The sequence below is a fragment of the Gekko japonicus genome, unplaced genomic scaffold (genome assembly GCF_001447785.1).
Source record: "Gekko japonicus isolate JY-2015 unplaced genomic scaffold, Gekko_japonicus_V1.1 scaffold296, whole genome shotgun sequence".
NCBI classification, from domain to species: Eukaryota; Metazoa; Chordata; class Lepidosauria; order Squamata; family Gekkonidae; genus Gekko; species Gekko japonicus.
This window is the reverse complement of record NW_015177014.1, coordinates 347,204-375,193: the sequence shown is the minus strand read 5'-3', so window position 1 is coordinate 375,193 and position 27,990 is coordinate 347,204. Positions and strand designations below refer to the sequence as shown.

The following is a 27,990-nucleotide window of genomic DNA, read 5'->3' as shown; positions in this document are numbered from 1 at the left end:
AAATCCATACACTTGCTACTCTAAGTAAAAATGTGAAAATGACCTTTGGACATTTTAGTTGCATCCTTGCATGGTATTGGCAACCACACCCTGGGACAGGCACAAGTTCCCAGCTGAGTAAAATAATGAGTGTGAATCAGTGAGAGCCAGAAGGACAGGCTGGACACACACATTCTTAAAATATGCTGTACAGGTAAGCTAAAAAAAAAAAGAGTTCTCAAACATAGAAGAGTTTTTGTAGTCTAACAATCACATAAAAGTATGAATTCAGCTACAAGCTAACCTTTTTTCTTCTGTTCACTGAAAGGATGAAGCAAAACAGTATTTTACATGCATTGTGTTTCAAAACACTCAAAATTCAGAAACCAAAATGTATGATTATTCTACATTAAGTATCTTGTTAATATTTAACTACTTTGTACCAAAAATATTTACAGCAAGGCAGACAACACTGTCCCCATTATAAAGCTTCAAATCCAAGACCAAATTACATTACGGCTCTTAGGACCTAAGGTTTAGAAAGATGGCGGCATCTTCTTGGAACCAATCAATCCACAAATCTAGCCCCTCAAATAGCATGAGTCTAAATGCTGCACAGACCCTATTCTTACCAGATAGTAAGGTCACACTGGGACTTACAGACATGTTAGTTCACAGGTTACAAGGCCTGTAACAGACCGGTATGAGATAACTGCATGGAGGCCTACAAAGTATGTAAACAGGCCCAGAGTCTGAAATGTTTTTTTCTTTTCTTTTTTTAAGTCAGGTTTTATTGGTTTCATGAAAGAGTACTACAAAGAGAAATAATGGTTTTTTCAATGGTTTACCATTAAGCACATAACCTGATTTTCAGTTTAAGGTAATGGGGGTGCCTTTTCAGTTTTGGGATTGGTTCACTTAAATTGACCACTCCAGTACATATATTAGATGGTGCAACTTTAAGCTGTCACAAACTACTATGGGAATCCGATCCAGTTGCTACTATTACAGAAACTTTCCTAGGCAATAGAATGTTCTAGCTTAATCCATCTCACGCAAACAAGTACCCAGTTATAGCCCAAGATGACTAATACAAACTCTAATATAATAGTGTTTATAAAAGCACAACTGATAACAATCATACTGCAGAAGTGATAACCTTTAGGCTCATCTGCCTGTCTTCAGATCAGCTAATTTTTTTAAATAATCAAACTATCTGTTGGCATGGGCAGCAAAAGATTCTGCATGTAAATTTTATTTAAGTCTGCCCAGTGCAGGGAAGATAGTGTTAATTTTCAAAGGGCAGTAGCCACATTATAACCAAGACAACAAACTAGAAAACAAGTGAAGTATTCTAGATCTCTATACAAACAGTAATGTATACATTCCTAAAACCAGTCAAAGTAAAACCAAATACCCTTTTCAAACTGAACAGCACATACCTTACCTTGAATTAGAAGTCACTGTTTAAGACATTTTGCCTAAATGATTGTTGTTGCTTTGCCATTTTTCTTCCTAAGAACACTAGGTACACACTGTTCTTCACAACTGTTTACACCTATCACCAAAACAATTCAAATCATGTGTTTGGATAAATTAGTCCAAGAACAAGCTATTCAGACACTGCCAACCCACCTGCTGTGGAAAGAGGTAAATACATTCTTTTAAAGCAATCCCAATTTTCCCTCTCCCTATAAAAACATCTCAAAATAGAGATCACACTAAGAAGCTAGTTGCACATTCTTCTACAAGGGGAATTTTGATCACCACAGCTTCCTATAATGAAACATGAATTCCATTTGTGAAAAAGGAAGTTGGTACAATGCCCTTTCTGCATTCATCTTAAACGAGGTGATGTTGAGAGAGTTTAAACTGGAGCAAGCTTATGTTAAAGTGGAATGCAGCATGAAGTTAATTCTCATGAAGTCTTTTTTATTCCTTTTCCTTACTTCAGTCGTATCCAGTTCTGTGCATTAGCAGTCAATGCAGAGCTTCAGTTATCTAACAGCGAAGGTTATGTAGCCCTAGAATGCAATGTCAGCATAACTTTGAAATGAGAAAAAGATGCACTCATGTCAAAAGAATGACAATGCTGAAGGAACTTTTGAGATATCAGAATGACGACACTTTTCCATTTTCTCTCCTCATTCTGAAGCAGTACAGTAAGTCATGCAGTATGTACAACTGTGTTCTAGCAATATTCATAGCTAGTAGATGGCACGTGGATTCTTTGTGCTATAGTAGGCCTCACAAGCAGCAACATAAGCAGATTCTGGGAAGAAGTCATCGTGGTATTCTGCTAAAAACCTGAAAGAGCAGAGCACATATGATTTGCTTTAGAATGTATAATGTGCATTTACAAGTAGGCAATAGTTTAAAATAAAAAAATGCAGACTAAGAAAGTGCAGAACATCAGATTTTTAGAACTGTATTGCCTCATTTCAGTAACTTGTAAAACCATATTGTAGGGCAGCATCTAAAGGTCATTTAAAGGGTGAAAGTAGAATGCAATACATTTATTCCAAATTAGGAATATCTTTTTATAATCCAAATAGTGTGTGCTTCATATCACTTTACCAGGCAAAGAAATTCTTTTCAAGATTATTAATACAGCAATTTTTGGTCATTACCACTAGAGGCCACTGGTGCCAATGAAAACCAAAACCCATTGAGTACAACTTTCTTTTAGGTCCTTCTGCTACAAATACCATTGAAAATGACAGTTCCTAACCCCAGATGCAAAAAATATGGTTCCCAGCATGTTAAACAGAAGAACCTTAAAGAAACTCTTTAGGCAGAATCTCCTACCTTTATACCCTGAAGATGAAGTGATTCTGCCCTGGTTCTCTCTCCCCAACCTATTGGTAAGTTAACAGATTCCCTTGAATGTTAGGGTTGTGAGACAATAGCATCAAGTTACCTTAGAAACAATTCAAAGTGCTTCACTAATGCCTTTAAGTTCTTGTCAGGAAAGCTCATCTTCCCAAGAATCTCTGGAAGCTTTACTGTAAAAGGAAAGGAGAGAAATGATATGGGTTTTCCATCACTTCCACAGTGTTTGAACACAATAAAGGTAAAGGTTTCCCTTGCTCGAAAGCTAGTCAAATCCGACTCTAGGGGGCAGCGCTCATCTCCGTTTCCAAGCCGAGGAGCCATCACTGTCCGAAGACATTTCCATGGTCATGTGACTGGCATGACTAAACGCCGAGGCGCACGGAATGCTGTTACCTTCCCACCAAAGCGGTGCCTATCTACTTGCAATTTTTTGCTTTCGAACTGCTAGGTTGTCAGGAGCTGGGCCAGAGACGGGAGCTCACTCTGTCACGTGGCACTCGGGTCTCGAACTGCCGAACTACAGACCTTCTAGTCTGCAGCTCAGTGTCTTAACCTCTGAGCCACCGCGGCCTCCTTGAACACAATATACCCCTCTAAACACTTTTTCTTCCACCAAAGCAATTTATAGCATTGAACTAACTTCACTTCTCTATTGACACCTACTTGGATCATCATGCATGCTTTCAAAGTTACAGCCTATTTATGCTACAGTAAACTTCGGCAAAGATTTACAGCTGTGATTGGATTGGATCCATTCCAGTCTGGCTTCCGCCCGGGCCACAAGACAGAGATGGTGTTGTTCGCCCTGACAGACGATCTCCACAGACAGCTGGATCAAGGCAGGTCTGCACTGCTGTTGCTGTTTGATCTCACAGCGGCGTTTGACACAGTTGATTATGATCTTCTGACTCACTGCCTCACTGACATAGGAGTTCGGGGGGTAGTTTTAAAGTGGCTCTCCTCGTTTCTCCATGGTTAAGGACAGAAGGTGGCACAGGGAGCGAGGATGTCAGCCAGGTACCCCTTAATATGTGGGGTCCCTCAGGGGGCAGTCCTCCTTCCAATGTTATTCAACGTCTATATGCGCCCCCTTGCCCAGATGGCGTGGAGTTTCAGGTTGGGGTACGCCGATGACCCTCAGCTATATCTGCTACTGGACGGCCGCCCAGATACTGCCCCGCATAACTTGCCTGGGGGGTTGGAGGCTGTGGTGGGATGGTTAAAAAAGGGTTGGCTGAAGCTGAATCCAATTAAGACAGATGTTCTATGGCGGGGGGGGGAGCGCGTCAGGACTGGGGCACAGACTTCCCACGCTTGAAGACTTGGGACCAGTGTATCTTCGGGACCATCTCCTCTGGTATGTCCCCAGGAGAGCATTACGCTCTACTGAGAGCAATTTGCTGGTGATCCCTGGCCCCAAAGATTTTTCGGCCCTGGCTCCAACCTGGTGGAACTCTGCCAAATTCCATCAGGGCCCTGTGGGATTTAATGCAATTCCACAGGGCCTGTAAAGCAGAAATGTTCCGCCAGGCTTTTGGCTGAGGACCGCAACAGTTTCCACCATAGCTGCCACCCCTTTCTTTTCAGCCTCCTCCTTAACCTGCCCATGAGATGGAAGAACACCTGAGCAGGTTTTTAATTAACTTAAATTATGGATGCCATCTGGAGACTGAGTAATTAAGATTAACAGATTGTTGATTTTAATCTGTATTTTGTATGTTTTTAATTTGTTGTAAATCGCCCAGAGCCCTATGTACTCAGGGATGGGGCGATTCAGTAATAATAATAATAATAATAATAATAATAATAATAATAATAATAATAATATGATGCACCATATTTTGGAAGCAAGTACCACTGGACAAAGTAGGGTGCAATTGCAAGTATACATGCATAGGATTTGTTGAACGAATTAAGATTACATGCAAACCCTTTTAGATGTTCAGCGATGCACAGATTTTAAAGAAGAAAATTATATTTTACCAAACATTCGTAGTAAATGTTGAGACCCATAAATGTAAGAGGGTGGTGGTGGTTGATCATCTAGGGGATAGTTCTCTGGCATAAGTTTCCACGACAACACCTGAAGACAAAAAAAGAGAGGGCATTCAAGAATACATGAGTAACAATCATATTCCTGGATAACAGCATTTGGAGATCCTATTAGATATTGGCAAAGAATGCTGTTTTAATTCTTTATGTTACTATTAGAAATTAAATTTTCCAGCTTGGAATCAGGTCAGACAATTTCAAGACACAAAAATGCATTTACACAATATAACAATCAGATATGCAGACGATAACACTCTAATGGCAGAAAGTGAAGAGGACCTCAAGATCCTCTTGCTAAGGGTAAAAGAGGAGAGCGCAAAAGTAGGCTTGAAAACATCAAAAAAACCTAAGGTCATGGCATCCAGCCCCATCACTCCCTGGCAAATAGAAGTCATGGAAGCAGTGATAGACTTCACGTTCCTGGGATCCAAGATCACTGCAGATGGTGACTGCAGCCATGAAATTAAAAGACGCCTGCTCCTTGGGAGGAAAGCGATGGCAAACCTTGACAGCATAATGAAAAGTAGAAACATCACCCTGCCAACAAAAGTCCGTACGGTCAAAGCAATGGTATTCCCAGTAGTACTGTATGGCTGCGAGAGTTGGACTATAAGGAAGGCTGAGCGCTAAAGAATAGATTCTTTTGGATTATGTTGCTGGAGTAGACTCTTGAGAGTCCCCTGGACTGCAAGGAGATCAAATCAGTCAATCCTAAAAGAAATCAAACCTGACTGTTCCCTGGAAGGCCAGATACTTAAGCTGAAGCTCAAATACTTTGGCCACCAAATGAGAAGGGAGCACTCACTGGAGAAGACCCTGATGCTGGGAAAGACTGAAGGCCAAAGAAGACGGGGACGACAAAGGATGAGATGGTTAGACAGTGTTATCAAGGCAACGAACATGAAATTAAGCAAACTCCAGAGCACGACGGAAGACAGGAGTGCCTGGCGTGATGCGGTCGCAAAGAGTCAGACTTGACTATGCGACTGAACAGCAAAAATGTGGAAGAATCTGTGACAATTCCAGAGGGAGGATCTTATTTCCCCATTCCCTTTCCAACTTCCTGCTTTCCCTCTTTCCTCTCCCCTTGCAGTGTCTTAAGCCTCTCTTCTTTTCCTTCTTTCCCATCTTTCTTTTCCTATTTCTCTCCCTTGCTGCCTTCGCCCACCCAATTCACTCACTCAGCCACCTATTTCTGTTTCCCTTCCAAGGTCTCACCTTTCCCTTCTTTTGCTCCTTTCCCAATTTTTTAATTACTTTCAGTCCATCTCTTCCCCCCGCCACCCCCATGTTAACAGATGTTTGGAATCTTTGACAATGTTGTCAGACATTCCTCAAAATGGCCACTCTGTGGTACGTTTTCCAGAAACAATCAGATATTGCTTCTATAATTTGTTCGGTTTTTTTTAAACCTACTTTTTTTAGCATTCCATATTTTTCTGGAAACCTGGGACTATCCTTGGTCTTGTACAAAAATACCCCCAATGTATGGTCCCATTATGAAGATTTTTTTATTTATATCCTGAGGCTCTTGTTCAGAATTACCTAAAAAGTCCTAACCAGCCTGAGCCTAGGACACATGAACAAGTACCTATTTCCACATGTTAAAATCAGCATCAGAGGACAGTCTTTGAGTATTCGTCATTGACAGGGTAGCCTAAGTTGCAACTCCCAGGGGTAGGGCCTTTTCAGTGGTGGTGCCCTGTGAAATTGTCATCCCATGTCTGTGTAACTAGGATCAAGTTTAATGGTTTGTATGCACCAAAACAATATTGTTTCAATGAGCTATATCAGTGAGTTCTAGGAGTGATGATAGCTCTATATTCTGTAACAGGTCTGAATCTTGTTGGAGTTTCCTGGTATTTTATTCCTATTGATAGGTTTTAGCTTGTTTGCAAACTGCCTTGGAAATTAGTTAGAAATTTGGGCTATTAGTATTTTAGATAAAGTTTAGAACTGAAAGTACTGCCAAACCCGAATTCTAACCCCAAAACAATTCTGAGATTTTATTCTGTGTACCTGAACTAATTCTCTTTAACATAAAAAAAGGTGGGTTTCATTGCCTGGAACTGAAGCAAAAGTGTTCATCAGTCCACATAAAAATCTTTTCTGAACTGGTTTTTGGGCAAGGGAATTATTTTAGTTCGGCTTTCTGATTTTAATCCCAATAATACCTGTATTAACAAAGTTTAATTTTTTTATTTTGTTTTCTAAACTAAACCTCTATGGGGTCGGGGGAAGGGAACAACCTAAAACTACGAGTAACAAGAGATCATTAATACATATTTTGAATTAATCGATGTTTCCCTAATATCAAAATGGTAATACATGAGAGTTATTGCAATAAAATTGTAGAGAATAAAGCGAGCATTCAAAAACAGATTTGACCAAAGTGTATGCTTTTTAGCTTAAAGTTATTGATTAATAATAGGTATCAGAGTTACATTAGTATACTTATTTTCTTCCTTTACGTTTCTTTTCAAACTCCCTTTTATTTTTAGGAGGCTTAGGAGCCATAGCCCCTAATTCTGCTTCAGAGTCTAAGGATTCAGCAGACGAGGAGTTCTTAGAACTTTCTTCATTTTCATTGTCTTCTTTTTCTGCATCTTTATCGTCCTCCAATTTCTCAGGTCCATCTTTATCTTGTTGTTGTTGCTCAAAATTTTTTTTGCTTTAAGAACAGAGTCAATCTTTTCTTTCTTCCTGTTGAAGTTGAAAATAATGCCTTCCGGTGTAATTTATCTGTAAGGGGTGTTATGCTTTTGCCATCTCTTTCTCTCTCTCTTAGACAAATATCATTAGCAAACAAATAAATATCATTGGACAAATAAATATCATTATCAATATATATTTTTACCCCTTTTGTTTGTATTTTAGCAGTCTCATTTAATGTTAATAAAAAGCAAATTTGCATATTTTCCAAAAAAAGGGTGTGTAATATTTGTTCATGTCGTGTGGCTCTCAAACATCTGACGCTTATTCTATGTGGCTCTTACGTTAAGCAAGTTTGGCCACCTCTGGATACATGCATATTTCAGGACTGAATTCAGACGGTTATAAACAGGGGCAGCACAAGACCTAAGAATCCTGTGTAGGATTATAAAGGTTTACCTCATTCAATTCATTGTTTCTTCTGCCTTCAAAACCAGCAAATACTGCACTGCCCTCTTTGCTGGGAGTCAAGGTAATGGGCGAAGAGGATCCACTGTGGACAGGGGTTTCTTCAAAATAAAAGCAGAATAATTTTATTCATTGTAATGGGACCACAGTTTTACCTGAATGTCCTCTAGCAACTGGGCTACAGAATCCCCCTGGCCCTTCGATGAAAACTCCAATTTCCAGGGGGATACCACGGTCAACCAAACATGGTGTACAGCAATTCTTGTTTTAGTTACTTCCTACAGGGAGGAACAGTTAGGTGTGCATTCTTGATTCATACTTAAAGGTAAAGGTTTCCCTTGCTCGAAAGCTAGGCAAATCCAACTCTAGGGGGCAGTGCTCATCTCCGTTTCCAAGCCAAAGAGCCAGAGCTGTCCGAAGACATTTCCATGGTCATGTGGCCGGCATGACTAAACGCCGAGGCACACGGAACACTGTAACCTTCCCACCAAAGCAGTACTTATTTATCTACCTGCAATTTCTTGCTTTCAAACGGCTAGGTTGGTAGGAGCTGGGGCCAGAGACGAGAGCTCGCTCTGTCACACGGCACTAGGGTCTCGAATTGCCGAACTACAGATCTTCCAATCTGCAGCTCAGCATCTTAACCTCTGAGCCACCGTGGCCCCTGATTCATACTTGGAATGCAATAATTAAACAAGGTTGCTCTGGGAATAGTGAGATTTAGAAAAGTCTCAAACTAGTCTCAGACTAGGCAATAAGGTTTCAGCAAAGTATCATATAAACCAAATCCAAGTTAGACTAGAAGGAAAAATAGTGTTGCACTTACCTGTAAGTGTTATTCATCAAGTTGTTTTTAGTGCAAGCACACATTGGGACTGCGTAGGTGCAGGCCAGCCACCAGAGGACTTTTCCAGCTATTTCTTCTCTCTTTAGAAGATAAGGGGGGTCCCCCCCTCCCGTGGAGTGAGTCAGTAGCCATTTTCTCACTCAGGTGGTCATGTGCTCTGAAGTGGGGGTTCCCCTTTCCCTCAGTTCTCCTAAGTCACTGTGAGCACTCTGGGAGAAACACCCAAGAGAGCTCAAGGCAGAGCAGGAGGGAGGGAATGTGTGCCTGCGTAGAAGACAACTCAGTGAACAACCATTACAGGTACACTGTTTTCATCTTCGGTCTTCTGTGCAATCCCACATTGGGAGACTATAATGCTACTCACCAAGGAGATGGGGTGATGGCTCTCATTGGAAGAGAGAATGCAGGAACGCATTGCAGACTGAAGTCCTTTCGTGCACTGACATCCACACTGTTTGACAAAAGGATCCAACAATGACCACATTGCTGCTCTGCAGATGTCTGTCAACAGAGCACCACATGTGAAGGCTCCGGAGGCCACTTGAGCTCTGGTGGACTGGACTCTGATGGTCAACAGACACAGCTGCTTGGCTTGATCGTATTCGTACCACCATTTGATGGCCCTTGTGACCCACCTGGAGAAAGCCAGGGAGGAAGCTGCTCTATACTTGGAAGGGCCTGAACAGCATATGAAAAAGCATGCTGACTTTCTAAAAGGCTTTGTTCTATGTACATAATATAATAAAGCCCTTCTGACATTTAATGTGTGAAGGGCCTTTTCAGAGTCTGAAGTTGGAAAGGGGAAAAAAGAACGGTAAAATGATATCCTGTAACAAGTGAAAAAGGGTAATGATCCTGGCCAGGAAGCGTAAACTAGGTCTCAATACAGGAGGATGGCAGTTCTAAGGGCTGCCATCCTCCTGGCTGACATAATAGCCACCAGAAATAGGACCTTCAGAGATACGGCTGCTAAAGAAGAAGTGTCCATAGATTTGAAAGGTGTCAATATTAACTGCATCAACACCCCTGTCAGCAATCATTGGGAGATCATGGGCGTCAATGGGGGAAACATGTTAACCAATCTTTTAAGGAATGGACATGAGAGCTGGTGAGAAAACAGGGGTTTTCCCCCCACCATAACATGGGAAGCAAAGATGGCTGATAAGTGTATCTTCATGGATGACACTGAGAGCCTTGAAATCTTAACAGCTAGCAGATAATCGAAAACTAATGGTAGATGGCAGAAATCAGTGGAAACCCCCTTGGAAGCTGCCCATAGGGGAAAATGCTTCCATTTACCAGCATAAGAAGCTCTGATGGATGGCTTCCCAGGATTAAGGAAGACCCGATTCACCTGATCTGAGAATTTTATATTGATAGATTCAGTAACCAGGTTGTCAGACATGAACTCCCCACCTCATGATGTAACATCAACTCCTTGAGTAACAAATCTGGGATTGTCGGGAAGTGTATAAACCTCCTTTGGGATTCTGACATGAGGGTCTGAAACCATGTTTGTCTTGGCCAAAAGTGGGTTCCTAGGATACACCAGGTCCCCTCATTCTGAACCCTGGCCAACACCCTCATGATCAAAGAGAACGGGGAAAGGTGCCCATTCACCTGAGCTGTAAGGCGACCCCTATTGAGAGATGATCACTCCCTGCCCAGAAGCAAAATAGCATTTGAGGCAAACAGATCTACAGAGGTGCCCCATTGTGCAAATATTGGCAGCATGGATTACATGGCAATGGACTACTCATGCTCCAAAAAGCCAAGGAAGAATACGCCTTCCTGGTAATGGCATCAACTTTTCAGCCCTCTTTGTCAGCAGGGGATGCATGGCTACCTAGGCAATGCCAAACCTGCATTTCTTCTGCTACAAGGGACATTGGGTCTGGGTGCGTAAACAGATATGGGCATCCCTCCTGTTGTACCCTGTAAAGGTTCTCTACCCTTTTAGAAGTGAAGGGGTTGCTGGAAGGTTTCTCCCAGACAGCAGTGTAGATATCCAATATACCTTCCGGCATGAGGAAGGTGATGGTTCCTGGTGAGTCCAAACAGAGCCTTCCTAAGATCTTATCCTTGGGCTTCAGAACAGAAGAGGTCACCTGGATTTCTGGGGACCTGGCCATCCTGATCATCTGTCTAGGGTACAGACGGAGATCCTCATTGGGTGATATCAGATCCGTGCTTCCCACCATTTTGTCAGGAGATGGATTGGATGGCTAACCAGAGATCAGTTCCAACAGGGAAGGTGCGCCCTCCTCCTCAGAATAGTTAAGTGGATACTGCTCAGGAGGGGAACCAAGACAGTCCAGGTTGGTACCAAAGTGTGTGGAGAAGGCCCAGAGGGATGAGCAGGCTTGGTTCTGGAAAACCTAAGGAAATCATCCCATTCCTGCAGGAAGGAGGAAGTGTAATAGAAGGAAAATTGCTGCCAGGGGGAAGAGGGGTGACATAAGGCCAAGGTGCTAGTTGCATAGGCTCTGGGAGCAAGACCGGATCCGAGGAGGCAGAAGCCATTTAGACTTTGCCTTCAGACAATGAGGGGACTGGAGCCTGTAGGTGTGGATATGGTGTTCTAGGAGAAGGTAAGTCCTGTTGAGCAGGTGCCAGAACTGAAGAGGTCAGAATGGCTGGAACCAATAAGGCCACTTTGGGTGGTGAGCGACTCAGAACTGACTGACTCTTCTCACAGTGTTTTTACACAGTGGTTGGTTTTGGCCTTAGCCTTTTGGGGGAGGCTCCAAAACTCACTGAGAACACTCAGGTGATTCAGATCGGTGTGTCTGTTTGGAACGGACCCCGGACGGAACCAATGGCTGATCTGTTAAGCCTGGTAACTTACTGGGGATCATTTACAACTGCTCCACTGAGGCCGAAGCTTTCACTGCCAGGCTTTCGAAGAACGTTAGGGCTTTCTCCCAAAGGCTAGCCTTCAATCCGGCCACTGTGTTGGACCGTGCCTTCCGAGTGAACTGGAAGCACTGTTTGCAATTGCCAGTGTTATGCCCTTCACCATGGCATAGGAGGCAAAGGGAATACCCATTGGAGTAGGTAATTTTCATCCCACATTGGGAACACCTTTTAAATAGCACCTTCTGTGACATTTCTGATGAGAAAGACAATGATTCTGTGAAGAATAACCTAAAAGGAACAGGAAGTCACTCGAACATGTCCTTGCACAGAGCACGTGACCATTTGATGGGAAAACAGCTACTAACTCGCTCCGAGGGGGAAGAGCTCCCCCTTAGCTTCTAAAGAGAAAAGAAAAAGCCAGAAAAATCCTCCAGTGGCTGGCCTGTGCAGATTGTGCACAATGTGAGACTGCACAGATGACCAAAGAGGCACTGTATTTCTTACTTCACACATGAAATAAATTCAGTGAGTGTCAAATATTTGACTCATTACTCAACTTAGTTTATTAGAGTAAGAACAGTGAGTTTGATTTAATCAGCATTTCCATATTTATTGAAAGTATCCATATGAAAGCCTATGCTAGTGTCTTCTTCCCCAAGACTGACCAGTGGATACAGGTGCAAATATTTAATGTCTTTGGTAGTGGCCCAATTCACCAGCTTGTATGTGCTGAGACAATATAGCCAGTTGAATAGTTGAAGAACGGACCATGCTGCTTATAGAGCCAGAGTAAAAATGTAGTACTGTTACAAAGCAAATAGTTATTTCAGCTTCTGACAAGTTATTGCTGCAAAGGAATTTCTTCGCAGCAACTTCTGTAAGACAATCAGTCTGGAGCTAGACATAAAGGATGTATGGCTGCCATCAAGCAAGCAGCTGTCTCTCTCTAGTGCCTAGGAGGAGAACATCTGTGACAGCACAGAGCTGCCTCGCCTGCCTTGTTTGTTGCTGCAAACAAATATGATATTGTCTCATGTGCTTTGCATTATTATAATGTATACAAGAAGAAGAGATAACGGAGGGCTGCTGTTTTCCAACAGCAATTGTACTTATTCCATAATACCTATATCTGGCAGTTGAAGTTTCATGTATCAATACTTAAGATATTTACTGCAGGGTAAAATTTTCAGTCCCACTAATATCTACTTCCATCCACTACATTTACAAATTCAACAGAAATTACTACATCCCCTGCCCCCATCTGTAAAGGCGAAGTATGATAAATTAAAATAGATTTTACTTCCCCACTCCATAAATTTAATGATCTCATTTCGAAACAGCCACTTACTCTTTTCAAGATGCAAAAACAACTTTGGCATTGAAGCAGGAGTCTCAATATTCCGTCGCTTTGGTTGTGGAGAAGCACTACTTTCTGACAGTCTGTCACAATTGGATGTATGACGGGTAGAACGCCTGAGCGACTGCAAGATTTCAGGTTCAGCTTTCCGCCTTTTAGGCGTTGTGGACTCTCCTGCTATCGGTTGGCTGTCTGTGGACTGTGGAGTTGATGGATTCAGAAGAGGTGGACTTGGGGAAAGCTCTTCTTGATTTCTGAGATAGACAATATAAAGGAGGGGGGACTGGGTTGTAAGTTTGTGTAAGTGTGCTTAAAGCAACTATGCAGACAAATTTCTTCCTGTCAAGAAATTGGATCTTTAGTTCAATTTCTTGTTCTTTCATTAAAAACCAGGCCTCATATTAATATCTAGATCTGCAAATGGGTTGAAGAGGCCAAATGGAAAATAACTGTTGGTATTGAAGGGTTGGCAAATCAACCTTGTAAACTTTGGATAACAATTCAGGTATATAGACAAACCATTTGTTTACCAGGACAGGAGCTGGCACCAATGCATCCTTCAATTGGTGCTGTGATTTATACTATACAAGGGATAGGTTAGATTGCAGATAACCCCTCTATCCTGTCATAAAGTGGCCCCCTTCTGTTGCATCTGTTGTAACAGATTTATGTCAACATAATTTCACTGGCATGATTTTTGATTGGGCTAAAAGGCTCAGCTCACTCAAATCTTAGGCCTTAAAAAAAGTTAGCCTTTCTGTTCTTTGTTCATTGCTAGCACAGCTAACATGAGGTACAATGAGTTAACCTCGGAATGGACCAGGCTCTTGCCCTGGCAAAGTGTTCTCTCGACAGAGTGACATGTATTGCTGCGTGACTTCAACCTGGAAGAGTAACATCTGGTAACTATGAATTAATGACCTAATGTGTAGTTAGTATTTTAATTGTAGGTTTTTTTGTTTTAGTTCTCACTGCTAATGTTCTTTTGAAATAGTCTTGCATACCTTAATAAATATGCTTTGATTATACTTGGTGTGTTTTGTGCTTCAAGTGCCTCAATCCTAATTCAGTACCTTAGACCCTTAAGAGTCCACCTACGAGGTTGTTGTAGAAACTCATTCTGCAAGTGGCCTATCTTACAGGGCTGGCTTTCTTGATTAATCCTAGTAAGGTTAGAAGCCATCCTCTTAGATTCTGACTGTGTGGGTAGTAGCAAATACCATAACTGGTGAGTGTGTGGATGCACACCCCAGGGTTTTTGTAATTCTGCGCTCTGCCAGCCAGTACCAAGAATCCCTTGGATTAAGGATTCGTAACACTTGCTTCCAAGGGCTTTTTGTTCATTAACTTCAAATACAAATGCTTATACAATAAAACTTAAATGCACCCCAATTGCACAATTTATTGAAAAACCATCCAGGAAGAATACACTAAAATCCAGAGTACCAAACCTACCTGTTAGTATTTGCTACACTCTCTTTGATTGGAAGAAAGAATTTGGAAGAAGTCACCTTCTTAAATTGGGCTTGCTCATATGGATAGAGTAAAATGACTGGGAGAGTGAAGTCGAAGGTGATTCTTAGCCCATCCACCATTTCTTTACATAACTCAACACTAGAAAATAAAATGGATGATTAAATTAGCCTAGTGTTAATACTCCATAAAGTAGTTGACAGATCTCTGTTAAAAAAAACTCTTTCAACTGAAATGATACTTCATACCAATGTTCCCTCTAAGCTGTGGAGTTTTGTGAGCAAAAATTCTACTTTGTGAGCTACTGGCATTAAAGTTGTGAGCGAGCGATTTGGCTACCAAATACATTAGTTTGCTCTGGAGCCATCCTTCCTGAGCTAAGACGTGTGAGCCAGAGGCTAAAAAACTGTGAGCTAACTCACACTAACTCAGTTTAGAGGGAACATTGCTTCATACCCAACACAAGGTTAACAGAAATTGCCTTTCTTGGCTGCAAACAAGGTTTGGCTGATTAACAGTTCAATTCCCTCAACCGCAGAGGGGCAATCTTTATCACACTGAGCAATCTTGGACTTATCACACTGAACTGTGGAGTCTTGCTGAGTGTTTCTGAAACACAAGATCATAGACAATATGCTTACCCTACTAAGCTCAGGAAAAGGACTAGAATTCACGTTCTGCAGCATTTTTGAAGCACTCAGTGAACAAAACACAACACAATTCAGGAGACATACAAACATCTCTCAAGCCTGGAATTGGCAGAGGGGAGATTGCCCCATAGCTGTGCTTTGAAGGAGCTCCAAGGACCCCAGAAGTACAGCACAACTATGTCAACAACACCCTGCCCTCCACCTCAGCTCTAAGCTTGTGACAAGAACTGGAACTCTTATGCCTGCCAATACTACAAGGATACATTTGAAGCCCTGTAAGTAAGTCTTACAACTTAAGTTATGCATATTGCTTCTGCAGCTAAAGCAAACACAGGACAATGACTGACAGAAGATAATCTAGCCTCTCATTTCAAATATATAGTAGGCATATGGAACCAAAGAAGTTTTTCTTACTTCTTTTCTGGAGGGATATAGTGGAGATTCAGATTGGCGTGTGAAGACATTTGATGGTGTCGAGATCTTTCATTGGCTGAAAAAGCAGCATTAATGGCAAAATGCTTCACATATGACTCCAGGATGGTTATTATATTTGTCTGACATGGCAGTTTCACCAGCTGAAGAAGAGAGTTAATTATTTATCAAACCCAAACAATTTTGCAACTACATACATACATCCACGTGATCAGCTGTGTTGGTCTGAAGCAGAAGAACAAGTTTAGAGTCCAGTGGCACCTTTAAGACCAACAAAGTTTTATTCAAGGTATGAGCTTTCGTGTGCGTGCACACTTTGTTGTTGTTCAGTCGCACAGTCGAGTCCGACTCTTCGCGACCCCATGGACCAGATCACACCACGCCTTCCTGTCTTCCGCTGTCCTCTGAAGTCGGCTCAATTTCATATTCGCTGCATCTATGACACTGTCTAACCATCTCATCCTTTGCCGTCCCTGTCTTCTTTGACCTTCAGTCTTTCCCAGCATCAGGGTCTTCTCCAGTGAGTGCTCCCTTCTCATTTGGTGGCCAAAGTATTTGAGCTTCAGTTTCATTATCTGGCCTTCCAGGGAACAGTCCGGATTGATTCCTTTTAGGATTGACTGATTTGGTCTTCTTGCAGTCCAAGGGACTCTCAAGAGTCTTCTCCAGCACCATAGTTCAAAAGAATCTATTCTTCGGTGTTCGGCCTTCCTTATAGTCCAACTCTGGCAGCCATACATTACTGGGAATACCATTGCTTTGACCATGCGGACTTTTGTTGGCAGGGTGATGTCTCTACTTTTTATCATGTTGTTTAGGTTCGCCATCGCTTTCCTCCAAAGGAGCAGGCATCTTTTAATTTCATGGCTGCTGTCACAGTCTGCGGTGATTTGGGATCCCAGGAACGTGAAGTCTGTCACTACTTCCACGACTTCCCCTTCTATTTGCCAAGGAGTGATGGGGCCGGATGCCATGATCTTAGTTTTTTTGATGTTGAGCTTCAAGCCCACTTTTGCGCTCTCCTCTTTTACTCTGAGCAAGAGGCTCTTTAGATCCTTTTCACTTTCAGCCATTAGAGTGGTATCATCTGCATATCTGAGGTTGTTGATCTTTTCCCCAGCAATCTTAATTCCCGCTTGTGATTCATCCAGGCCAGCATTTCGCATGATGTACTCTGCATATATATTAAATAAGCAAGGTGACAATATACATCCTTGTCGTACTCCTTTTCCTATGCTAAACCAATCAGTTGTTCCATATCCGGTTCTAACTGTTGCTTCTTGACCCTTATACAGGTTTCTCAAGAGACATGTGAGGTGGTCTGGTACTCCCATCTCTTTAAGGACCTGCCATAGTTTGTTGTGATCCACACAGTCAAAGGCTTTAGCATAGTCAATGAAGCAGAAGTAGATATTTTTCTGGTACTCTCTTGCTTTCTCCATAATCCAGCGAATGTTGGCAATTTGATCTCTAGTTCCTCTACCTCTTCGAAACCCAGCTTGTACTTCTGGTAGTTCTCTATCCACGTACTGTTGAAGTCTAGCTTGTAGGATCTTGAGCATGACCTTGCTAGCGTGTGATATGAGTGTAATTGTGCGATAGTATGAACATTCCTTGGCATTGCCCTTCTTTGGGATTGGAATGTATACTGACCTTTTCCAATCCTGTGGCCACTGTTGTGTTTTCCAAATTTGCTGGCAAATTGAGTGCAGCACTTTAACAGCATCATCTTTTAAGACTTTGAATAGCTCAGCTGGGATACCATCACCTCCACTAGGTTTGTTGTTAGTAATGCTTTCTAAGGCCCATTTAACTTCACATTCCAGGATGTCTGGCTCGAGGTCAGTGATTATACTGTCGTGGTTGTCAAGGACATCGAGGTCTTTCTTGTATAGTTCTTCTGTGTACACTTGCATGCATACAAAAGCTCATACCTTGAATAAAACTGTTGGTCTTAAAGGTGCCACTGGACTCTAAATTTGTTCTACATACTTACATGTTTGTATTATTTAAGAAGTGCAAACATTATTATTTTCAAATATAAGCTGGTTGGCAAAGTTTGTTTTAGGAGTGTGTCACAGAGGATGTAAGGGTCTGTGGGGTGCTCCTTTACCCAAGCTTCTTTCTCTACAGAATTGAAACTGCCCCTTCCTTTCAGGCTACTATTTCTGGTAAGGAAGCAAATAGAGAACTAATATAATTACCCAATTAGGGTTAATAGGTTAGTTCTACCAGCCTTGATTCAACACACACACAACCCAAAACTGATGGTTAAATCTTAAAAAATACATCAGGATACACAACCATAGATCTCCCACAATTCTCATCTAGCAGTAGAAAAGAGTACGAATCCAGTAGCACCTTAAAGACTAACAAAAATTGTGGTAGGGCACAAGCCTTTGTGAGTCACTGCTCACTTCTTCAGATACAGCTAGAATGTGAGTCTATCTGTCCTGTCTATTGGGAAGGGGAGTTATTTCAGATGCCAAATGACATCAGGAGGCAAATGACAACAGAAGGTCTTGAGCATCCAACTGGATTGAATCGAGACCTAGGTTTCCTGTTTCACTACTAATGCTGATTTATCCATGCCTATTATGTCTCTGCATATCACACCTAATCCAATCACACCTTCTATTGTTATTTGCCTGCTAATGTCATTTGGCATCCACTTTCCAATATACAGGACAGATGGAGTCATTTTCTAATTGTGTCTGAAGTGAGCAGTGACTCATGAAAGCTCATAACCTACCACAAATTTTGGTAGTCTTTAAGGTGCTCCTGGACTTTTTTCAACTGCTACAGAGAGACTAACCCGTCATGATACAACACGTCTAGTTACTCTTATTTGTTCACAGCTAAAGGCCTCCATGTTTCACAAAATAAACTCAGTGAAACCATGCCTGTCCCCATCTACCTCCTCTTCTTGTATTGACACATTTATTGTAAGCATGACTGCTATAAAGAACTTAACATACTGCCTCTCCTATTCCTCCTGATTTGAGGGATAAAGATTGTGGCTTGGATTCTATATCTTGTTTTTGCCAGTACTCATCTTCGATGTCCAGTGCTAGACACTTCTGCTCACACAAGACTAATGTCTCTTGAGCAGCCAAAAAGTGCCTGTTGCCAGAAGAATGCACTTGGCAGACGTAAATCACTTCTTCAATGCACAAAGAGGAGTGCAGGTGGAAAGAAGGCAAACCAATAACACTCCTACACCAGACAGCATAACAAGCGAATAAAGGCCAAGGTTTCACCTAGTTTTTACTCAGAAAACCTCATGTACTGAAAAGTGTGTACATTCGTTCAATTCTACCAGTTTCAATCCTGTTTATTTATGTGTGCTCCAAATTGCTATCCTAACCTATTAACAATGCAATCCTAAGCAGGTCTACCCAGAATCCTACTCAGGTCTGTTCAATGAGCTTACTCCAAGGAAAGCTTCAATGAGCTTACTCCAAGGAAAGGAATGCACCATAAATTATTTAGTCCAAAGTTTATTATATGGTCAACAGACCTTTCAGTAACTATAAATTATTTAGCAATCAACAAGTTAGAGAAGCTTCTGTCCTATTAGAGGTAGTGAGCAATCGGATCACAGATTAGTACATTTCTTCTGTCTGTAAACTAAGCCTGAGAAGGCATAGAGAAAGTTAGAAGAAAAAAACTACTCCACTTGTTATATTATTTTAAAATGAAACATTCTTACTCCAGTAGTAGAAATTAGCTATTTTAAATTGTTCGTTATCAATCCAGAAACCTCACTAGAATTTCCACAAAGTTTATAGAAGTATGTCCATCACTTATTTTTACCCGTTTTCTCCTGTTAATATAGTAACAATCTTCTTCAAGCTTCTTCTTTAAAATTTCAGGAATTTCAATATTTATTGCTTTTTCTTCCATCTCCCTTTTAGCATGAGTCTCTTGTTCTTCTTTCTTTAAGACAACAAACAAAAATTTTAAGAAAGCTACTAACCCTTTTTGTATACTTTGTTCAGGTACGTAACAAAGCAGACCATTAGAATTTTTAACATTAAGTTACATGAAGTCCCACTTTGTGTATCATATAATCTACTAAAACATAGCTGTTCTAAAGAATGGCATTTACAAAAGCTGCCACAATACAAGGATGGAATTTACCCCAAGCATTTTTACAAGAAAGTTATTAAGGAAATAAATTCAGGTGACTTAGCAAACATTGTTTAAAGCTCCACAGGAAGCCAAAGTTTTTTGGGTTTTTTTTTTTAAAGGAACGACATTCAGTGGAAGCTCCAAACACTATGCCCCTGGCTGAGAGAAAAGGACTAAAAACAATAGACTGGAGGGAGGGGGGGAGGACGGGGTAAAACTGTTAGAGTATGATGGAATATGAAAATGTATAATCAGAACGATAATAATAATAACAATAAAAATATTTATACAACAAAAAAAAGTTTTTGGGGTTTTTTTTAATCCACAGTAAATGCTTATGCAACTCCCATAGTAGGCAGTTTTTTAGTTTGGGCGCAGAGTTTGCTGCTCCAACAGTGTTAATGACTATGACAGTAGCTTTAGGGAAAATGTTGGCCTTGTAAATCTCTAATTATGAGACTCTCCACTATCATTTTGCTTTGCCACCCTATGTGCCTGTCAAGTTTTGGTAACTGCTGATAAAGTGTTCCCTGGCATTTCTTTTCTTCATAAATAGGATCATGCTACAACATACAAACACACCATTTCTGTCTTCTCATCAATGTCACTTTCTTCACTTTTTATTTCTTCATCAGTGCCTTCATCGCTGTCATCAGAAGAACTGCTTATAGCTGTATAAGAAAAAAATGAGTTACTTAACCTGACAAAGAGGTGTAATCCCCAAAACTAGAATTATTCATAGACTAGGAAAAAGGCCCGTTGTGGAAATAAATACAACGGCCTCTAGAAAGAGGCTCTGGGCGGGTGCCCCAGCCTTGGGCACTCAGTGTCAATTTGCTGTGGCGACCTCAGCAGGGTATAATGACAGTGAGTCCACCATTTTCTCCAGAGGAACTGATCTCTGCTACCTAAAGAACAGTTGTAATTTTGAGTGATCTCTAGCCCTCACCTGGAGATTGGCAACTATAGTTCCCCAGAAGGGACTAGTTGGAGGGTGGAGTCTATGGCTTTGTACCTGTCCGAGGTCCCACGCCTCCTGAAACCTCACCCTCTCCAGGCTCCATCCCTCAAATCTCCAGAAATTTCCCACCTGGAGTTGGCAACCCTATCTCCTTCCCAGCTAACCATCAACCTACCTTTATTTCCCCCTCAGTCTTCAGCTTTCCACCCCCACACACACCTGCAGCCTCTCCCATGCTCTGAAGCCCTGACTGCTACACCATATTGGCTGTCATATGGGGCCACCTCAGCAGCATATAAGGATACAGAGCCCACCATTTTCTCCAGGGGAACTGATCTCTGCCATCTGGAAAGCAGTTGTAATTCTGAGGGATCTCCAGCCCTCACCTGGAGATTGGACACATTTTACCTCAGAACAGCAAACTGTTTAGAATGTTAGAGGCAAAAGCCAATCAAGTCGCATATGCAAACGACATCTGTGTTCTGAGGCAAAGGCCAATGAGGCTGCATATGCAAATAACCTCTGTGTTCTGACTGGCTATGGGGGGGGGAGAAGAACAGCAAACTGTTTAGAATGTTGGAGGCAGGACTCAGGCAAAGCAGCCAGTGGATAGGGAGACCCTCTGAATGACAGATCAGAGAGCGAACTGATTTTGGAGCGTGTGGAATGTTCTAGAGAAGTGCCACCACCATTTGGCTTTTATTTATAACGGAGATTGCTTAAAAACAATACTTTTTTTAAAAATGTCAAGTACAGGATTAATTTTAATTACCAAACCCCAGTAAAGGTTTCTTTTTGTGATAAATGCAGAAGCATAAAAACCTATAATGAACAAAGAGCCAAAGTAATATTAGAAAAGGTTACCTCCAACATTTTTCTTTGAAGCAGAATGACCTCAAAATATGTATACCTTAGCACTCAATTTACCAATTCAAGTTTAACCTCACTATTAATTTACCAATTCTGCCAGTTACCTGAATCTTTAGTTCAATCTCATATTTAAAGCTTGCAGCTCAATTGTTCCCTATGTAATCCCCTCTGTAATCTGGTTAACTGGAACTAAGAAGACTGATGGATATAGACAAAGCAAAAAACTTCCAGTTAAAGGTGGTATACAAGAGATTAGACTAAATAAAAGTTAACACTTAAACACTGCATCAGAGTGGATGGAAAATCTCTTTTCTGTTTTAAACACAAAATTGTTAAATCTGTTAAAATTGTTAAATTGGCTTGAAACAATGATAATGATTATAGACATTTACAGTAGTAGCCCTAGCACTATTCATCCCTGCCTATTGTTTCCATCTTCTCATTGACTTTAGATTGTAAAGATCTAATAGGCCAGTCCTACTTTTTTGTTTCTATAACCCTATGAAATGCTGCACACATGGACAGTTCTGTATAAATGATAGCTAAATAATCTGATAAACATGTTTTGTTTACTGGTACACATGGAACATTTCCCCCTTAAAATGGCACACAGAACTCATCTCTTTTTTAGCATTAACTATTAATTTTTAAAATGCTTCCCATTTTAGAATACCTTTAAACAAGCATCGTGACTGTCATAAGCAGAACAAAATACAACTTACATTTTCCACTGCTCTCATCATTCTCAGCAGGAAGGCTTTTCAGCACTGAGTCAACACCAGGCAATCTGCAACGCCCTTTCTTTCCTTTTCTTCTCCTAAAAGAGATTTGGGTCAGGCCATGCAGCACAACATTATTTTGCTACTTTCCTTTAAAGCAATAAAGTAGAAAAATATAGGAAAGTAAACACTTGTATTACTAGATGCCTCCCCTTTCCTGAACAGAAAGGATAACCTATTTCCATGGTGTTTTCTCAGAGTTAACACTAAATCATATTCTTTATGTTTTGGGATTTACAAATTACCCTTCTGTTAAGATAGATGTCTCCCTTCTGTTGGAAATACTCAAAAGCCTCCTTCTAACAACAGTCAGAGTCAGGCATAATGTTGCCTTGCTTCACATATAAAGAGCAGCAGTTGCCAGTCAGCAGCAGTAGCTTCATTTTAAAGGACTAGCTCCAGCTGCAGAAAACAAGATCTCCCCAAACTATGCAAAGTGACCACACTGAAGCTAAAAAGGGGGGGGGATCTGCTCCTCTTAAAAAAAAAAAAGCTGCCTCAGTTGAAGAAACTGGGCTGATAAGAAGCAGAAGCAGAAATGGCGGCCTAAGGACTATGAAATGGTAAGTCACTATCTCTAGTGACTCCCTTCTAAACTGTCCTAACTAATGGAGATCCCTCCTGCCTTCCAAACGTATAGCTCTTCGTTATAAGAACAGTGAATGAACTGAGCCATATTAAGGTACAAGGAACTTTAAATACTAGCAGAATCGAGAGAAAAATCATGTGAGTGTACGGAACAGCAGTTCTTTTCAACAAGAGCCACAACTGTACATATGTATAGTTTATGAAACATATACACAGTTGTGGCTCTTAAGACACTATTATAGAAGTGTGATCATGAATTTCATTGGCTTTAAGTAACGTTTCAGATGTGCAGTGAAAGATTCTTACATGCGAGCCACAGCTTTCCTTGCCAATTTACGTTGTAATCTGCGGTTTTCATCAGTATCGCGAAGAACATGATCTTCGGCTGCCCATCTGTCCCAGCTAGGAATTGAAAAGTACAGCAAAAGGCAGGTATTAAAAATAAAGGAAGATTAGGATGCTATGTATGAAATAAGTAGGATCTGAAATATGTAATACATATTTACATATGGTACTCTTTTATTTTACATTTGTCAGCACCAAGGTTATCATAAGCAGACTTATGGACCTGCATGGCCACATGAGCAGATCAGATGAAGCTGCCTTCTACTGCATTCAGACCATTGGCCTCTCAGGGTCAAGTACTGTATTCTGACTAGCACCAGCTCTTTGGCGTCTTGGGCAGAGGTTTTTCACATCACCTTTAACCTAATCCTTTTAACTGGAGATGCTGGGGATTGAACCTTGGATCTTATGCATGCCAAGCACATGCTCTATCACTGAGTCATGGCCCCTCTCCTATGACCAGCCACTAGTAGAGAGCACACTGTTGGGCAGCAGGAAAAATAGCCATTAGGAAAAGGCACAAGGCTGATGCAGTGGTGACAATTTTATAATTGGTGTAGTCACAGCAGAAACCCCTCCCTATTCATTCACCTTCCCTGCTATAGGGGTGTAGACTTCTTACACCTGGAGTGCTTACAGTCTAACCCAACAATAATCAGGCATGCTAGCACAGCACAACAGGGGGAAGGTTAGTGGGGATTTAGTTAAACCAGATTTTTAAACTATTCAATGTTAAAAATAAATACTAATAAGTAACAAAAGTAACCAGATCACAGAGATACCGTGAATTAAGCACAAATGCAAGATTACCAGATGAACAAAACATTAAATAAAGCAATAGGCTCAGTTGCGTCCTATTACATTGGAGGCGGTCCTTACAGTGCAGTCCTGCTCATCTAGGCAGTATGCCTTGGCTCAGTGGCATATAAGGTAAGCAGGCTTCAGACTGCCACAATTTCATTAAATGAGCTTCATGGATACTCAGTCCCCCATGCATATGACTCCTTTGCACTTTATTGAGCAAATCTCTTCACAAAGTTTTCATAACTCGGAAGAACTTTCATAACTATGCTACAGGTGTTCTCACCTTCTGTTCCAACCATTAAAATGGATCAGATATTCTGGAATCTTTCTTCCTTTCTCATCCTTCCCAATAACAATGTCAACAATCTGAAATCAAAAGCAATTACTGTGAAGTCATGTTAACGATACTCTCAGCAGAGTAATATTCAAATTATTTATACTTTCACAAAATACTGCCTTAAACCAGAGGTTCTAAACTAAGTTATTTATAAATACATTTCTTAAGTTTTCATTTCCAGTCAAAACTACTAATATCATTTCCAAGCAGCCTTGTTAGTATGAGGCTGACAGATAATACCAGGGTTAGAGGCCAATTGCATAAAATGTTAAAAGAAAAATTACAGTTGAGACTGCATTTTTATGAGTGCCCACATTGTTCCCAGTAGGAACCCTATAACTGAACTGAGGTTTGGATTCACTTCATCTAGAGATCAAAAACTTCACCAAAGCCCTTCACAGAAGAATATGCACTGTAGTGGTTGGGGATCATTGAGTAGGTAGCTTTTTATACATCTGTTTTCAAGATGTATTATTAATTACGACATCTCCTGAACTTTTGGAGATAGGGAAGATTAGAAATCCAAAGAAATCAACCTCATATCCAAACCCCAAAATTATAAGCCCTACCAATGTTGTTCCCTATGTACTGCATTAAAGAAAAAAATCCTGCAAAAATGTGAAGGCATGCAACTTTGACACAGAAATATACTACAAATGCACCCTACTTTTAAGAAAGTTCCAATTAAGTAAGCTTGGGGATAGGATTAGGTTAGGTTAATAACATCCAAACCAAAACCATACCACTGGTATCCACAAGGTATCTCATTTAAGGAACTGTTGCACCATTTATACCATCCAGTCACCATAATTGTATAGGAGATGGCAGAAACCACTATAGGAACAACACAGGCTATATAGGCGTATTTTAGCATGAATGTTTTCAGGGGGAACAACCGCACACACAAAAAAAATCCATTTTATTTAAAAAGTAGGCTTTTCCCACACACAGCAGCCAGTCTTGGAAGACAGGGATGCTTAAATGATAGCCTGGTTTTAAAAGCAACATCATAGATCCTCCTCCCCCCGCCCCCCCATTTGGTCACCTTGGTAAACCATTGGAGAATTAAAAAACTGTTGTGGGGGGAGGCAGAGACCAGAATATGGTATGAATACTGGCTAGTTTCAGTACTCAGAGCTTCAGGCCCTAATCCTCAGCCATACAATACATTTTTCAAGTGCTTGGAATAGTTCCATGTATGTTTCACTTTAAAGCCAAGTACCTCCAATAGTCCCCTCCCATACACATGCATTTCTCTTATCAATGTGTTTTGAAATACCGTGCACTCTTCTCCATGTTTCTGAAGCCTATTTAAGTCAGATGTATGAGCTTCAAACAAACCTCATACCGGTATTATTTCGGCAAGAATATTTTCTTTTTACATGCAAGAATAAACACTTTTATTTTTAGTGCAGCTTTTCCAGGCCACCTCAAACAGTACAAAATACACTGATCGCACACTTCTACTTTGCTGTGTCTGCACCAGTATGCTGCAGCCGAGCATGGTTTCCCAGAACATGGACACTCTACAAATTTGCATGTGTACATGAGGAGACTGGTGGAGACCCTTATACAAAGTTATTAGACACTGCCTGATCCACCAAGCACCAGAGGTTAGGGTTGCCAACTGACTACAAAAGGTTGCACGTCAACCTTTCCTTGTGCTTGATTAGCAGGGATCAACAGAGCTTTTCACAGCATCTTACAGCTACAAGCCACCCAAAGTGATAGTGGGATATAATTATGTAGGAATTCAATCATCTCCGTTTTCTTGCCAGATGGTGAAAGACATTCCTCAGCACCAGCTCCAAGTAAATTACTTGTAAGGTTCTCCACACCACATGGCCGAATACACATACTAGGGTGGGATTGACCATTAACCCCACGGGGAAGACTGTCCCACTTGGGGTCACCACCCTGCCAGGACCACCCCGCCCAAGAGAGGGGCGGACGCTGCAGTGGAGGATGGGGCTGCTCTGCCACCGCCCTGCCAGGGAGAGGGTCCGCTCAGCTTCACTTTAGCCGGGCCCCTCCTGCTCTGGGCTGGCCAGGCAGGCGCTCCCCCCCCCCCGCCCTCCTTTGGGAAGCCAGGCCCTTCACGACGGCCCTTTCGGCCACCTCGTCTCCCCCCCACCTCCCCACCCCTCGCGTCGCTCGTGGCCCACAGCGGGAGACAGTCTCCGAAAAGATCCTTCCGCGACCTTTCATGGAAGAGCGCCTGAACAAAGAGGCCGTTTCCGTTAGGATTTGTCAGCGAGCGAGCGAGAAGGCATGCGCGCGGCGGAGGAATCCCCACCTTGGCATCATAGAGCACTTTCGCTTTGGTCGGGTCCGGCTCGAAGCAGAGAACTCGCTCCCCTTTGTGGAATTTAAATTTCATTCCCCGCGAGGTCATTTGTTCATCATGGCGAAAGGGAGACTCGGCCACGCCCCCAACGCCCCGACGGGAGCTCCCAGGACGGCTCGCTCCGCCCACTCCCGTTTCCCCCCGCCTGGTGCTGCTAGCGGTGGCGGAGGGGAAGGTCCGGGCGGCAGGCAGGCAGGCAGGCAGGCAAAGGTGGCGCGCAGTAGGCAGCCTGTCGAGGAGCTCGCTACACCCGTAATCAGTTTAGGGGTTGTCGCAGAGACCTTTGCTTTGCCTACAGGCAGGCGGGGCCCCAGCCAGGAGCGCCGGCCTCGCACCCCGAAAAGAGGAAGGAGGGAGAGACTACCCCGCCAGCCTGCGGGAGGAGGAGCCTGCGACAAGGTGGCTGGATAGGGCGAGGAGAGACCGCTTGGTCCCTTGACGGGCGAGGAGAGAACCCGGGCAGGGTGGCCCCATCCCGTGGCGAAGGCGTCGTCCCGTCTCTCATCGTAGCTGAGGGGGAGCGCTCTGCTCGGCCTCCTCTCTTCTGGCGAGGGACGGGACTGAGCCGCCTGCCTGGCCGCCCTCGCTGCGGTGAGGGATGTGGCCATCCCACCGGGCCCACTTTGCCAGGCGAGCTGGAGTAACCTTGGCCACTTCCGTTGTCAATTTTTATCATTGGTTTGTCCCTATTGCTTCAGGGGTCCCGTCCCCCCCCCCCAATGTGTTTTGCTCTTTCTAGTAGTCCCAGCGGGAGCAAAACACATGTGGGAAAGGGGGGGGGCCGGACCCAAAGCAGTAGTGACAAAAATGACAGTACGGAAGTGGACAACTTGTCCCTTCCGTCAGAGCACTCCCCTTTCGGGGCTGTGGTGGGGGTGTCCCGCGCTTGTCTCCCAGGCTGTTGGCTATAATGGCCAATCCTCCACCGAGCCTCAGTTCTGATAGAGTTTGGTGAAATGTCCTCACTCCTTAGTAAGCAAACATAAGACTGCAGCCTGGCTTCCAGCAAAACAACAAGAATATCAATAAAGTAGTCTCTTACAAATTGGCAGTGTTAGATTTGGTGTTAGATAAAAACAGGTTAAGTAGTTACATTGTTTTGCAAACCCTCCGTTTAATAATGGGCAGTTAGAAAGGTTGGAGCATCCTAATAATAACAGTGGGTTCTGCTTGTGAAAGTTGGTATCATCCATGGTAAATGGAAAGTCTGTGGAGTAAGCT

General features: G+C 42.2%; 1 protein-coding gene across 1 annotated transcript; it reads right to left on the bottom strand.

Moving 5' to 3' along the window:
- Positions 1-435: 435 nt before the first annotated feature.
- Positions 436-26,836, bottom strand: MSL3 (male-specific lethal 3 homolog (Drosophila)). Its single transcript, XM_015427687.1, has 13 exons — positions 26,719-26,836; positions 24,369-24,451; positions 23,243-23,338; positions 22,292-22,386; positions 20,321-20,409; positions 19,421-19,543; positions 15,587-15,747; positions 14,505-14,663; positions 13,041-13,303; positions 7,978-8,087; positions 4,798-4,897; positions 2,900-2,984; positions 436-2,286 (listed from the first exon to the last, which is right to left on the bottom strand). The coding sequence occupies exons 1-13, from the start codon at positions 26,815-26,817 to the stop codon at positions 2,187-2,189; spliced, it is 1,563 nt and encodes a 520-aa protein (XP_015283173.1). The 5' UTR covers positions 26,818-26,836; the 3' UTR covers positions 436-2,186.
- Positions 26,837-27,990: the final 1,154 nt, after the last annotated feature.